Source organism: Mirounga angustirostris, unplaced genomic scaffold (genome assembly GCF_029215605.1).
Source record: "Mirounga angustirostris isolate CCGP_5_RB_7025 unplaced genomic scaffold, mMirAng1.0.hap1 SCAF_7, whole genome shotgun sequence".
Lineage (NCBI taxonomy): Eukaryota > Metazoa > Chordata > Mammalia > Carnivora > Phocidae > Mirounga > Mirounga angustirostris.
In genome coordinates, this window is record NW_026991715.1 from 115249020 (window position 1) to 115263159 (window position 14140).

Here is a 14140-nt window from a genome sequence, read left to right on the forward strand (position 1 = left end):
CTTAATCACCAGTCATAACCTGCAGGCATTTGTCTGGTTTTTAATTATTCCAAGGTCAAGCAGGCTGCACTTTGCTTAAGAAAGAAGCGATCTTACCATAACTGCACTTTTATATTACACCTAACATTCTTGAAATCAGTCATCCATTATAAATCCCAAAGTAATATTGTGGTATTGGTTAAGATCAAGGTGTTGTTTTCTGGTCCCTTTCAGTACTCAGTAAAAAGTAATCAATATCTCTTCTGTGTCGCAGTATCTTTGGGACTATGGCAAATTGATTTTACTCGTATTATTTATTTCTGCCTTTAATGACATACTTAGTACCTTTCTAAGGATTTCAAAATCCTACAAGCAGCACAATGAAAAGGGGAACAGCTGGTGCTGCTCTCTCTAAGCTAACCTTTCTTTGAACAGGCTGCCAAGAATGCACTCTGAAGAATCTTAATGACGCCCTGCCACTTTATCTCCAGACCCCATCCTGGAGCCATGGTGTGGGCAAAGTTCTCTCTGACTTTGGTGAAGGTTACCAAGTTAAGCCTGTTCCATGAGCTTCTGCAATTAAGACCACAAAACCGGAAGGCCCCTTGGCACACTCACGTGCTTGACAACTAACTCTCTAGAAAGAAGAAAGTCTTGGTTGGTTGCACTTGCAGATTTCCATGGTTTAAATAAGTCAGACCCTGGCCAGTTTCGTGACTCATGGAATTTGATGTCCTTGTGCCTGGAGGTGGAAAGAGAAGGCGCACGATCAACATGTCAATACAAATGTTTCCCCCAGCGTGACATGGGACTGCAACGGGTGCATCTGCTCTAGTGATTCAAGTAAGGAGCTCAGGTGAAGAAGAGCCAAGTTCTGCTCCCTTTTTGACAGTCATGGACAATATCCTACAAAATTTCACTCACCACACAGGCTCTCTTAACATCCTATTAATTGGAGCCCTCGAGTACATTTATCATCTAGACCATACTTCTACCAAGGAGTTCAAAACCCAATGAACCTGTCTCAAAAAACATTATTCACATAGTTATTTGAAAAATACAGGCATGCAATGGACACGTTGTGGATTTAAAATGACAAGAAAGCTCCACTGGGTCAAGATAGTTACTGAGCCACTTGTCTTGCATCGTGCTCTTACTTGCCTGTCAGATCCCTCTGCCTACCAGATCCACAACTGCAGCTCTTTTTGCTGGCTCTCTGTGCTTTGCTTGTGTTCCTCATCCAGTGTCCCTGTTGTCTTGTCTTACCTGCTGATTGATCACTGTCAGTTTGAAGGAGCTGAAGTTGTCAGCCTGATGAGACTGATTCCTTTTCCAGAGATGAAGAAAGAACGTGCCTTTATTTCAAAAGTTTCTTTGAACAGTCTTCTACCAAGATACTTCCTTTTCAATTTGACCTACATTATCTTAATACTGCTCTCTCTCTTCATTTGAATCCATTGCTTTTCTTCCAGTTGAAGTATAATCAGGGTGCTATAAATGAGTGAAAAAGCCTTTAGTAAAGTGTGCAGTATTAAACCGTTTTTTATGGTCACTAAAAAGCCAGGGGTGAGGGGGCTTGTAATCCGCTAATACAGATGATGGGGACAGCCCCCCCTTTGGACTGTTGTCTCTGTTTTTTGTTTTGCAGTTTTCTGCTCTAATCAGTGGAACCCCACACATGGGCAGGTGCAGTGGGGCCCCTCACACCACCTTCACACACTCACCAGTTTCATCCAGGAAGTGGTGGTTGAATGAATGAAGTTACGGGAAGCCAACTGTCAGGACCCACATTTTCAAAGCTCCCTGTACTGATCTTCACCCTACGACAACCTACCACAACCACCCTCAAGTTGAGAGGAGTCCATTATAACCTGCTAGTTTTTTCCCCAGAGGGAATATGTGTGTTGTGGGTAGGTGAGGATCTAGAGAAGTACGTGCAGAAAAGATAGCCAGTTTCTATCTCCAGTGTGAAAACAAGCTAAATTGCCCCAAACAGGGCGAGAGATACCTGCATCAGTACCACCCCAGGTGAGGCATTTTTAGTTACAGCAATGACTGGTCGGGGCTAATGGCATCGAGGTCACCAGGACTAGGGGTGACATATCCTAAGATACACAGCACAGTCCCATGTAGTAAAGAATTGTCCCACCCCTGGCCCCCTTTTTAATGTCTTACAACACATTCATGTGGGTCAAAGCACTGTTTATAAGTATCTGGGCTTAGAACTTAGCCATGTGTCACATAAAAACACTAAGTCATCCCTTCTGGACTGTTCTCTCCCCTGCTCCCCAGAGTGTTTAAAGGAAAATGAGGCCAACTCTGGGCACACACTACTTACATGCTTTAATAACAAAAATAGGAAAAACAAGCAGTTATTGTTATAAATAAAATGATATTTGCAGGCTTTTAAAAGGGAAGACCATTACTGCAGTTCAGAAACTATTTATATGGCTTCCAGAAATTTAGTCACAATAGGTTTGCAAGAATTAAAATGAAATTTTTGCTTGTGAAGTGAGGGCAAGATAGGGAAATCGGTATCATTACATAACCCCGTTAGATGTCCTGCAAGTCGGAAAGGATTACTATTTCTCTACTCAAAGAAACATCAAGGACATCGCCTACCCGATTTCACAGCTGCTACAAATGTGAGCAGCAAAGCAATGGTGCCGAGCTGTCTCTGTTCTATTAGGACTCTACAGTAACTGTGATGTGGGAATCAATGGAATGCAGTCATGCACGTCATCCCACAGTCACCCCACAGTGAGTGAAGGAGGGTTCTGATGACATAGCCAAAATAGGTTGGCTGCTTATGGCGGCTTTGTTTTCCTATCTCTAGGGTGGACACATGGCCACTAACCAATGCCCACTCTCTTCGGCTAACCCGAAAATAGCCAGCTGACTACAGGTTGCCAGGCAGCTGGATTCTGAGGTCTCTAGAGGCCAGCGCGAAGCAGTCACCTCCTCCTCTTTCCTGCAGCTTCCAATGAAGCATAATATCTAAGCGGCTGATTAAGTATTCAAAACATATGATTTACATTGGTCAACCTTAAACACCTTATTCTTTAAAAGTATACATCAACAATATGAAAGAACAACAACAACAAAAAGACATGGTTGACAAGTCAGATGTGACTGTAATTTGTATCTTAATAATACAGAGGAGGTGAAATTTGAAGTTCAAGTTCATATGAGAAAACTAAGTGAAGGTGCACCTGAGTGACACAGTCAGTTAGGCGTCCAACTTCTGGTTTCGGCTCAGGGCTGGTCTCAGGGTCGTGGGATCGAGCCCCACGGGGGCCTCCACATTAGGCGCAGAGTCTACTTGAGATTCTCTCTCTCCTCCTCCTCTTCCCCCCACAGTTTCTCGTGTGCTCACACATGTGCACGCTCTCTCTCTCAAATAAGTAAATAAATATATATTAAAGAAAACTAAATGAAAATGTTAACCTAACTGGAAAAGTTCAAGTCAGAGCATGAGGTCTCCATCTTCCCCTCTCTTGTATTATCTGCTTTGTTTTTAGAAACCTGAAACTCTGGGTAATGAAAACTCTATGTTCTGGCAGCAAACAGTCACTCACTGTGCTTGAAACTCACTGAAATGCCAGACTAGTTTTACAATTGATATTATAAATGAAGGTTGGTGTGGAATCATTTGGATACCAGTTGGGGGGAGTATGGCAGGGTAAGTGAGATACCCACTTAGGTTACAGATGAGAAAATCTCAAGTTACACAGCCATGTTGGTCAGCTCAACACCATTAGGCTCCTTTATCTGGTGACCACCCTGTCATGGAACCTTCCATTTCCTCCTCATGTTTCGTATTCAGCAGGAACAACTTCAGAAACTACCGTCAGACATCTTTATTATCTTCCAAGTGTGCCTACGTGATAATCTATATTTTCAGTTGCCTAGAAACCAACCTAATGGGTGCTTAAAACCTTACTGGTTTTCTGTGTCTGGTCCGTATTGCAAAATATCACAAATTCTGTTCTGTGATTGCTTAAATCTAACATTGTTTTCAAATTAGCTGTTAATATGCCACCAGGATCAATTCTGTGAATTTTCAAGCGAACCATTTGAAGGAGTATTGTTAGTAACGTGCACTTACTGTGTTAGTCTTTTTCTTTATTCTAATATTGAATTTTTTGGCACCAGTCCTCTTCTCAGTTATCAGCAAGACTTAAAATGATGTGAGGCTATGAAATGGGGCAAGGGTACAACTTCCTTCACATACCAGATGTTGGATGTTCCGTGCCATCCCCTCTTGATGGGAGGCGTTATTGATCAAATAACGGATTCTACTGTAGTGCATTCTGAAGCCCCACTTTGTGGGAGAAGCAAGGAGCCTGACATCTCTGATTTTATACTCTTCAGAGCAGCCAGCTCGTCCTCCAAGCTGTAGCCTTAACCAGGGTCCCCACCTGTCCCCGCTGCCAATTCTCTCCCCCTGCTGGCTGCTGGCCTCCCTTGGTGCGGCAGAGCTGGTCTAGTGCTGGTTATTGTACAAGCAAATTTCAGATTCTCTTGGAAGTGAGTTTTCAGTACTCTGAAGAAAAGAAACTAGAAGAAGGGAGTTTACGTTTTCCATAAGGGAAGATCCTCTTAACAACATGATTTATAAAATACCTCGGGCAAACCCTGTTCTGAAGTTGTATACCCGTTTTCTGATCTGAAATGAGATTTTCATTACTTTTCAGAATCAAAATTAATGACTCCTTCCATTTTCACAGGCTTTTTTTTTTTTTAAAAGATTTTATTTATTTGCGATAGAGAGAATGAGAGACAGAGAGCATGAGAGGGAGGAGGGTCAGAGGGAGAAGCAGACTCCCTGCTGAGCAGGGAGCCCGATGCGGGACTCGATCCCGGGACTCCAGGATCATGACCTGAGCCAAAGGCAGTCGCTTAACCAACTGAGCCACCCAGGCACCCACACAGGTTTTTTTTTTTTTAAGTAGTAGTATTTGTTACTAATTTGCAGACACTTACAGAAGGACTTTGGAGACACACTTGAACTGTAGAATGTTAGCATAATTGTGGTTCCTAAATTAGCATAAAACCTTAGTATTTCTTACGTATATCTTCTTGCTCACATGAAAAAAATATACACATATTTTAATGCCACTTTTGGATGATGTACCTCTGCTATGTTCTGGTCCTTGCAATGATAGAGGCAAAATGAAACCACATTTGGGAATAGCATGTGGTTGAGACACATTTTTTTCTAGGTCTCGAGTATTGACTAAGGTAAGACCTTGGAATTTGCCCTGGCACATGGGATTTAGTGAGATCTGTTGGCCAAGAATGTCTTTGAACTATGGTTCTTTTGGTGTTGCTACTCACTGTATTTTATGTTAGTAAAACCTCACTGGACTATATAAGGAGTGTTCAGGTCTTGTGTGATGTAGTGTGGGCAGGACCGTAGCTTTACGAGCTTTGTGTTTTATCATACCCTTTGAGAGATCATCAATACTTCTGGAAGACATAACAATTTGATATTTCCTCACAGTCTTGAGCTGGTAATCCTGGACACGATTAGTCAGTATCCCAGCCACTATGCTAAGAATGACTTGTGACTGGATATTAATCAAACAGGTTTTTAAGATAGCAAATTCTCAGGTGTTCCACGCAAACAATGAATCATGGAACACTACATCAAAAACTAATGATGTAATGTATGGTGATTAACATAACACAATAAAATTAAATTTAAAAAAAAAGATAGCAAATTCTCTACTCACATACCAGTTAAAAGGTCTTGATTTTTACCTCCCTGAAAATTCAGGACTAGGAGGGTGCCTGAGTGGCTCAGTTGGTTAAGCGACTGCCTTCGGCTCAGGTCATGATCCTGGAGTCCCGGGATCGAGTCCCGCATCGGGCTCCCTGCTCGGCAGGGAGTCTGCTTCTCCCTCTGACCCTCCCAACCCTCCCCCCTCTCATGCTCTCTCTCTGTCTCTCTCTCTCAAATAAATAAATAAAATCTTTAAAAAAAATAAAGAAAATTCAGGACTAGGAGAAAAAAAAAGTGGGAAGCTTTATGTATGTATGTATGTATATGTATACGGTTTAAATATGCATATACACACACACATACTCAGTTTCTGTCCTCTTTCCTAAAAAGTGCTTTCCCAGGTCTCAAAAATAGATACTATAAATTTAAGGGGGAGAGAGAGAAAAGATCATTTAAATTATAAGTATTTGTTGTATATGCGTTTGGTAGTCAAAATAATTTTGAGTAATTGATGTGGTACAGATCAATAACCTAAGTTAGCAAGGGGATGTAGGGGATGCTCTGCTGGTTGTTTTGATTGGATTGAATCTTTCTGGTGTCTGCAGCATACTCTATCTACCCTGTGTGTTGGTACATGTAATTCTTTCTTAGACTCCATCAGACCTCCCATGCTGAGAAGTGTATGGGTGACATGGCTTGCAAGCTGGTCACTCACCCCTAAAGAAAACAGTCCTGGGTCACAACATAGAACCCACATTATTACAGCAGCTGTGGAGGGAGTTCTAGAAAGTCCCAGGCATCACAGTTTATAAACGTTCTCCTTAAAATCCCCCCTGCTTCGTCACTTGCAAACTTTTGGAATTAGAAAGGTTCTGATATAACTAATAACATATTTATCTTCTCCCCCCTTAAGGTCAAAAAATATTTTGAACTTGAACCCCTTGCACGTGGGAAACGCTGGATTCTGCAGCCCTGCTCGCTGGATGACATGGAGGCACTGAAAGACAGCTTCTCTCAGCTGATCAATTTGTTAGAAGAAAAAGACCATGAAGCTGTAAGAATGTGAAATCTGGCAAAGAACACGGGTTCCCAAAGGCCTTGAACCTATCATGTTAGTTTTTCATTTTATTTTTATTTTGGTATCAAGACTTTAATGGCTTCAGTGTCTCTTTTCCTCTAGTTATCTCAGACTCTCATCTCTCTATTAAAGTGAATATTCTGTAAATCAGGTGAATTATCATCGGCATTAACGTCAAGTACACACTACTGAGAGAGAATTTATTCTCTGTTTACCACTAATTATCTTCGCCGCATGTCTCTTCCTTCTGTTGTTCTAAGTAGCTCTTCTATACTCTGTGCTAAAGTGGATGGAATTCATGGCTCACAGAAATCAAATCCCTTATGAAGGACTCAGGGAGACTCAGAACCTTGACTCATTTTCCCTGGGTTTGGGGGTGGAGCGTTATGTGACTGGGGCTCCTCATTTTATGTCTATTGTTTCCAAGATCTCTTGGGGTTTTTATTTTATTTTATCATATTTTATTCGTGAGTTTTTTTTGTATACGGGCCTTATAGATTATGAGAGAAAAATGAGCACCAAAAACTTCAATGAATCACCTTATCAGAGAGGAACGTCCTGCCAAGATAAAATTAACGTGGAAGAACTTAAAGACAAGATGCATAATTTCCTTGATTCCATCTGAAGTCTCACTCCCCTCTCTTAAGAGCAAAAACTTTCTGTTTTTGAGACGAGAGAGAATTTAGGCACAATGCATGCGTGCATCACTGATGACTATTTCATCGAGTCCTCAAATATTTTTTTAATGGAAAGATTCCCCTGCATAAAGTCAAGCTGCAACATAACAGAGGTATCTTTTTCTAAAAATCTTAAAGTGTCTGACTGAAAGAGAGAAGATAATTTTTAAAATAATAGATAAAAATTTTAAAAACAGCCAAATGAAGTATAGTTTATACTGACGAGGGTTTAAGCTGGCATGGATTTGACAAAGAAAACAAAGACAGAATCATCTGTATATTCATTCATTAAGTGCTAATGGAGTTTAACGGAGTCTCTTGATTGTCTCCAACGAGTAATTAAAGGTCTATCAGTATTCCTATTATAAACCTCTATTTTCAGGGGTTTCACTGTGCCCTTAAAAAAATGTGCTGGGGCTGCAGCAAATCATTTTAGGGCCTAGATTCAGTCTTTGGAACTCTTTTTTTTTTTTTTTTTTTTTTCATTTAATTTAAATGATAAAATTATGTAGAGATAAATGTGCAGTTTTACTAAGGTTTGGCACCACTGACCTTTTCTAAATCAAGAATAATCTATGGATATTGAAGTTTATGGCTGTAATACTCTTTGGCACATTTTGTAGACTTTTGACCACTTCAAACACAAAATGGCCAAATGATAGAAAACTGCTCCTTTCACCTGAGCAATAAAAACATGTTTGTAATTTTTAGGTAGCACAGACTGGTTCTCAAATACCACAGACTCTCACTGTATTACACGGTGATGTAATACCTTGTAATTCTCCAGAAGATATACATCATTCAAATACAGCTTTTGTGGTTTAATCTTGTAGGTGGATTTTAATGAAATCATTACCTTTGAAACATCGACCACTTCTTTAAGCTTACCCCCCCCTTGCTCCCCCGTGGAATGGATCCAAAAAGGTGCATATTCAATCTTGTCTCCGGCGTCCTTGAATATTTTTCACTGTGTAATCCGCGAGCAGCACAAAACTTTTCTTCCGATGACCGGTTACACAATCCCTGCTTTCATTTTTGTTCTGTTGCGCTCATCTTCTATGACAAATAAATGATTATTAGGCATTGCTTTCTCGGCAAGTTCATTAAATGTAGAATGTTGTCTTTTTAAGACCTGGTGGCTGAGTGCTCCTTAGCCATCTGTTTAATGACTTCCCGTTGTCTGTGTGTGTGTGTGTGTGTGTTCATGTGTGCGCCAGTGATGGGCTTCTTCTCAGACCCACGACTGTCTGCAGTGTCTCAGCCGTCAGAATGAAAACATTATCAATCAGTACCCAACAACAGCTGTTTTTGACAAGTTTCTGTCTGACGCCTAATGCTTTACAACTGTCAATAAGGCTCCTTCTTTGTCTGGCAGTTCGGAGCTGGCCGTCTTGCTGCTTCTGAGCGGCATCCTGTCCTTGTAACCCTAGAATTGGCCATGTTTTGGAAATCCGCTTGGGGGGGTGGGCAGGGGGCTTGGACGGGCAAGTGTGGGTGGGTGGCGGGTGGGTGGTATGTGTGTGTACGTCTATCCCTACTTCCATGGAAAGTGCCACAGGTGTCTTAGTTTGCATATTCAACTCTTATATAGGAAAAGCAGTCTGTTATGTATTTCTTCACTTGGCTTCTTGTTATATTTATGGAAGTTACCCGTTTTTGTACCTTCTTAGCTAAAGCAGTTGCCTTTTTGTAATGGCAATTAATTTATATGACAAAACTTTGTACCTACTGTAGTTTATAGTATCAGTTGCTAATTAACTGCCATATTGCCCTGTCTTTCTATTAAAAAAAAAAAAATCTGTATCTATACTTGGAGGGTAACAGATTCATGTGGACAGTTGCCAGACAAGAAGAACTTGTATTGTCCGTGATTTATATATGATTTCCACTATCTTCAAATGAAAATAAACGCTGAGTAGAATTGATGTTTTCGGACTGACTCCTTTCAAGCTCTAGCATTTGGGAGTCCCAGATTTCTGTTTACATTTGTGTTGCCTGTTTAAGTCTTCAAAATAAGTTCTGCTGCTCTTGGGTCAAAACAAATGATTAATTCACATTTCCTTTGAAGCCATTGTGAAAACCTGAAAAGACCAAAAAAAAAAAAAAAAAGCAAGTGTCTTTTCCAGTTGGTTTGTCTTCAGCAGCGATTTACTTTCACGGGAGCTCTTCCTTCAGAATGAGTGAGCAGAGTCGTGATGTTAATGTAAAGTGTCACCTTTCAGTCAAAGCATCATCTTATTGTATTTGCTATAAAAGCAATATTCTAAGAGTGACTGGTGCAATGAACTGTTCCCTTCAGTGGTGATCGATGCCCTAAGGAAATAAAGATTTTTAAGTGACTCGAGGAAATGCTGTGTATTTACAGGTCCATCCTTAAGAAGGAGAGTATTCTGTAAAAGAGAAAGAGAGTGAGAAAGAAAACTAAAGAGATAGATGGATGGAAGAAGAGAAAGAAATGGAAAAAAAGTACATGATAGAAGATGAAAAATCCAAACCCCAGCTCTTGTTTGGTCCCAAATGCAGCATTATCCCGACACATCATTTGACTACGCAGAAAGCTCCCAACACTTCACTCCTAAGCTGGGGTCCAACCTGCATTCCTAGTTTTATTTCCAAGGTAGGCAATTAGTAGTTACCAAGTTCCTCAACATCTCAGACCTATCCAGGCAAATGTGGACAGAACTGTACGATTTTGAAGCAAATGGGTTTGCCTAACGTCCAGATGGAATATTCAGACTCCAGTGGAAACCTCATATTCATGCCTGGCTTCATCTTCTTTATAATTTTAGAGTGCATTTTCATTAACCTTCTGACCTAATGGTGCAAACAGAAAGGCAAAAGTATGTGGAGGGGGACGGGGGAAGTGGGAGTTGCCCTTTGGGAGCCCTCATTTTCATTGAATGTGGGAGGGAGGATCTGTCTTTGTCATGCAGAAACTTTAGGAGACTATAGATTCCCCGCCTTGCTTTTCCACTAGCCTGGGTTCTGGAGATCTGAAGTCCATGCTGTGAAATGCATTATCACGTCATGTTGGGAATTCCTGGCTCCCAAGGGTTCACAACTTTTGGTCACCACTGACTCAGCATGATTAAATGATTTGCATCTCAGAGTTAAATGTTTCCCAGCTCAGATGCATGAAGTGACTGATGAGCCTGCGTTTTGGCACCCTACCCCACCCCCCTCGCACCGATTTAGGAACATGAAAAGGATCCCGTGTAAGACCCAGAAGCCTCAGATGGGGTATCCTTTTCTCCTTCCCTTCCCCATTCTCTTTAAATTAAAACCTAAACGAGAAACTGGCCTTCCACCTACTGTTTCATCGAAGCTGGAAATTCTGACCTCTCATCCTGGGGGTTCATCTGTTTGTGACAAACTCTTCATGAAGTGTGAAACCAAAGAATTTAAAAGGCACCAAGAAGAATCCCTCCAACATAGGCCTTGTCTCGCATCCTTCTTTCCTTACAGAACGAAGTGGAATAAAAAGTGCATGATTTTTCGATCGGATTTTCTCTATATTCCCATCTTCATCCATCTCTGCTCTATCCACATGCTCTAGTCACTGGATGCTGGCTTAGAAAGGCCACCTACGGGGGCACCTGGGTGGCTCAGTTGGTTGAGTGTCTGCCTTCGGCTCGGGTCATGATCCCAGGATCCTGGGATCGAGCCCCGCATCGGACTCCCAGCTCAGTGGGGAGTCTGCTTCTCTCTCTCCTTCTGCCTCTCCCCCTGCTTGTGCTCTCTCTCTAAAAAAAAAAAAAAAAAAAAAAAAAAGAAAGGCCACCTACGGTGTTCTTAGGCTTAGCTTGCCCCCACCCTTTCACGTTCCCCTCTGGTCGTCTGATCAAATGGGAGTTACCATGGGATACTCTGTATGAATAACTGCTTGTTACAAGGAAATAGTTCAGGCTTGGTGGTTTAAAGCAACCTTGTTTACCATGTATAGTGTTATGTGGTCACTGGTACCCTGTTTGGAGAATAAGGAAAGGGACTCCTCGATTTTGTGCCTTGCTAGGTTCAGCCTGGCTAGGACCCAGCGTGACCCCTGACACCCCACTGCCGAGGCAGACATTTCCACATCCGTGGACCAACATGAGAACAGCCATCACATCGCACATAGAGGATCTTCTGCAAACAACAAAGAATGATGAATTCCTCTTTTCCCCTTTCTTGTTCAAGTCTCTCCCTCTGATTCTGATGCTCTCAAAATATTCTACCCAGATATTTCAGCCCAGTTCTTTCTAGTAGCGACATTCCAACCATGGAGGTCAGTTGGGCAGGGTTGTCCCCAGAGAGGAAAGCCTGGCTCAAGCGCATGGGGACAGGGCACACAGTGACAATGAAAATAAGCCTTTAATAAGCATCACGCTCCCCAGCTCCCTTATGTCCCTATTTCCTCATGGGAGGTGGGCAAGATGGTCGTCTCAAAAAAGCCTCAGATCACTTACATCCCAGGCAACCCTTTCTTGCAGGTGTGAAACTCAGCCTAAAATGCCACAACCTTCTCTGACAAGTGATTCATTGAGGCAAAGGCTGGAGCTCCAGCATCAAACAGATGTCAGACAAAACACCAAATGCCTATAAATGATTGCTTTGCAAGCAATGGAATGACTGGAAGGCCTGGCCTGATGATGTACTCCATGTCTGGACAAGCTTACAGAAGACATAGGTGGTGGGGAGGGGGCAGGGGAGCCGTTTCTAAATGGAGTCTGTGAAGAAAGCTGTTTCTGGAGACAAGTGAAACCACGATTCTCACCTGAGGGGCTCACGTAGAGAAGAAGGATTTCTGGCTGGTCTGCACATAATACATGTAAAGATCAGTTAGAAAAATGCATGTCAAGGGCACCCTGAAGCCCAGACTGGTACGATGTGATGTTAAATCAGTAGACATATAAATATCAGAGTAAATTAAAAATGAGAAGATTTGGTTGGAACGGAAACTGCTCAGCAAAAGGCAGAGACAGGAATGCAAACAGTAAGTCTGGCTGTCATTCTCTATAATCTGGAGCAAGTCAGGCTCAGCTCTGGACCTTCTCCAGTTGTTTTACAACTTTCTAGACATGGGGTGTATCAACCCAGTGCTTTTATTAAGCGGCTTCGACGGGATTTTCAGATGACAGCTTGTCAAGAGTCAACTTACCATTGTCCTTTTTGCAGGTTTTATGTCGCATTTGAAACTTTCGGTTTTGGTAATTTTAAGGGGTTTCATCTATTCATTAATTTGGCATGTTTTTGTGGAACACCTCCTCTGTACCAGGCATTGTGTTAGATGCTTGGGACACAGCAGTAAATTGTGTTAGATGCTTGGGACACAGCAGTAAATAGGACAGACTCGGCCCCTGCTGAGTCTGTAGGACTTTAATTCCTAGAACATTGATTACAGTGGATTATTTCTATGACCCTAGAGAATTTTTGTATTGGGGCATGGGGGGGGGCGGGATTTGGTTATGTTAAAATTCCAATGTGAATCTCTAGATTTTAAAATATTTTTTCTTGGTCCTAATTCTTGGTTTTCAGCCCTCCTGATTTAAAGTTGTCTTTGAATGCAATTTAGTTTCTTTTGAGACCATTAATAATAAACTAGAAATCTAAACAAACACAACAGAAAAGGCTTATGCCTCTTTTTAGCATCTTTCTAAATAGAACTGTCTAGAGCTAGCACCTTTTATTCTGTCCCTGTTTTTGTGTTTTTGGTTTTCGGGGGGATTTTTTGTTTTTGTTTTGTTTTTTACTGTGGCAACAACGAAGTATGGGTCTACCACACAAAAGTGCTTCCAAAGTGCAAAACCAAACTCTGTCAATCACCTCCTGTTCTTTTCATCTTCTCTGTATTCAAAGGGCTTTACCTCCTTCTCTGGAAGTAGCTTGGTCTCTTCTTTCTGTCTGTGGATCCGACAAATGATCTATATCTGAAATGTTGAATTTTGAATCTCTAAGAGCAACACTCTAATTCCGTGGCTGTCTCTTGTGATTTATTCCACCAAACAGTGAAGGCTGCCGTGTAAAAAGGCATGCCACAATTCACATGCCCAGACAGAGGCAGTAACCTGTAAGCTATATAACCCCCTGGATTTTTTTTTTTTTTTTTTACCTAGTTGGAGCTGTGAGTTTCAGCTGGGTTTCAGGAGGCTGCTTTATTTTCCCCTCACTGAAGGTTGGAAAGTTGGAGAGACCCCCTTAAGCCCATTATCCATTCCAGGAGAGTACTTGGGCATAGTTGTTCTTTTAGCAGAAGTTAATGCATTTAAGTTTTAGAACACTTCTGCAAAATTCACACCAACACCATTCTCATTTCCTGAACACCTCAAGTCTGTACTCTTCCCTCCTCACCAGCCCCAAGCCCCACCATAGATGTGCCTCTGAGAGAACCACAGCACAGCCCTCTATAGTTGACCGGCCTGGGCTCCAGTAGGATCACAAAATAAACTGAAACAAACCTCACTACTTCCGCTCAGTTTGTTAACTTCAAGTCATCCCAAATTTTTAGGTTAAAATAGCAGGATCCAATGAAAAGTCACATGATACCAGAGATTAGTTGTGTGGTTTATACTTTGAAGTTCTGCCCCTAATAAAATAATGGATCCAGGCAATGATCAGCAGCATCTACTAACCTCACAAAGAGAGAAACAACCAGGCATTATATGCTTCCTAACAAAAGTGTACAATACCACCTATGAAGCG

General features: G+C 41.7%; 1 protein-coding gene across 4 annotated transcripts in view; it reads left to right on the plus strand.

The window, feature by feature from the left end:
• ARL15 (ADP ribosylation factor like GTPase 15) overlaps positions 1 to 13451 on the plus strand; it is a 407565-nt gene extending 394114 nt beyond the window's left edge. The window contains exons 5-7 of one of the 4 annotated variants that reach the window (XR_010413275.1): positions 6621 to 6818; positions 9828 to 10079; positions 11932 to 13451. Coding sequence is in view for 3 of the 4 variants with exons in the window: in XM_064596702.1 (XP_064452772.1) it covers positions 6621 to 6773 (153 nt within the window). In the remaining variant the exon portion in view is untranslated. Of the gene's footprint in view, positions 1 to 6620; positions 9388 to 9827; positions 11176 to 11931 lie in introns of those variants that run through there. The other 3 variants (XM_064596702.1, XM_064596701.1, XM_045903453.3) reach the window with 3 other exon arrangements.
• The last annotated feature ends 689 nt before the right edge of the window (positions 13452 to 14140 follow it).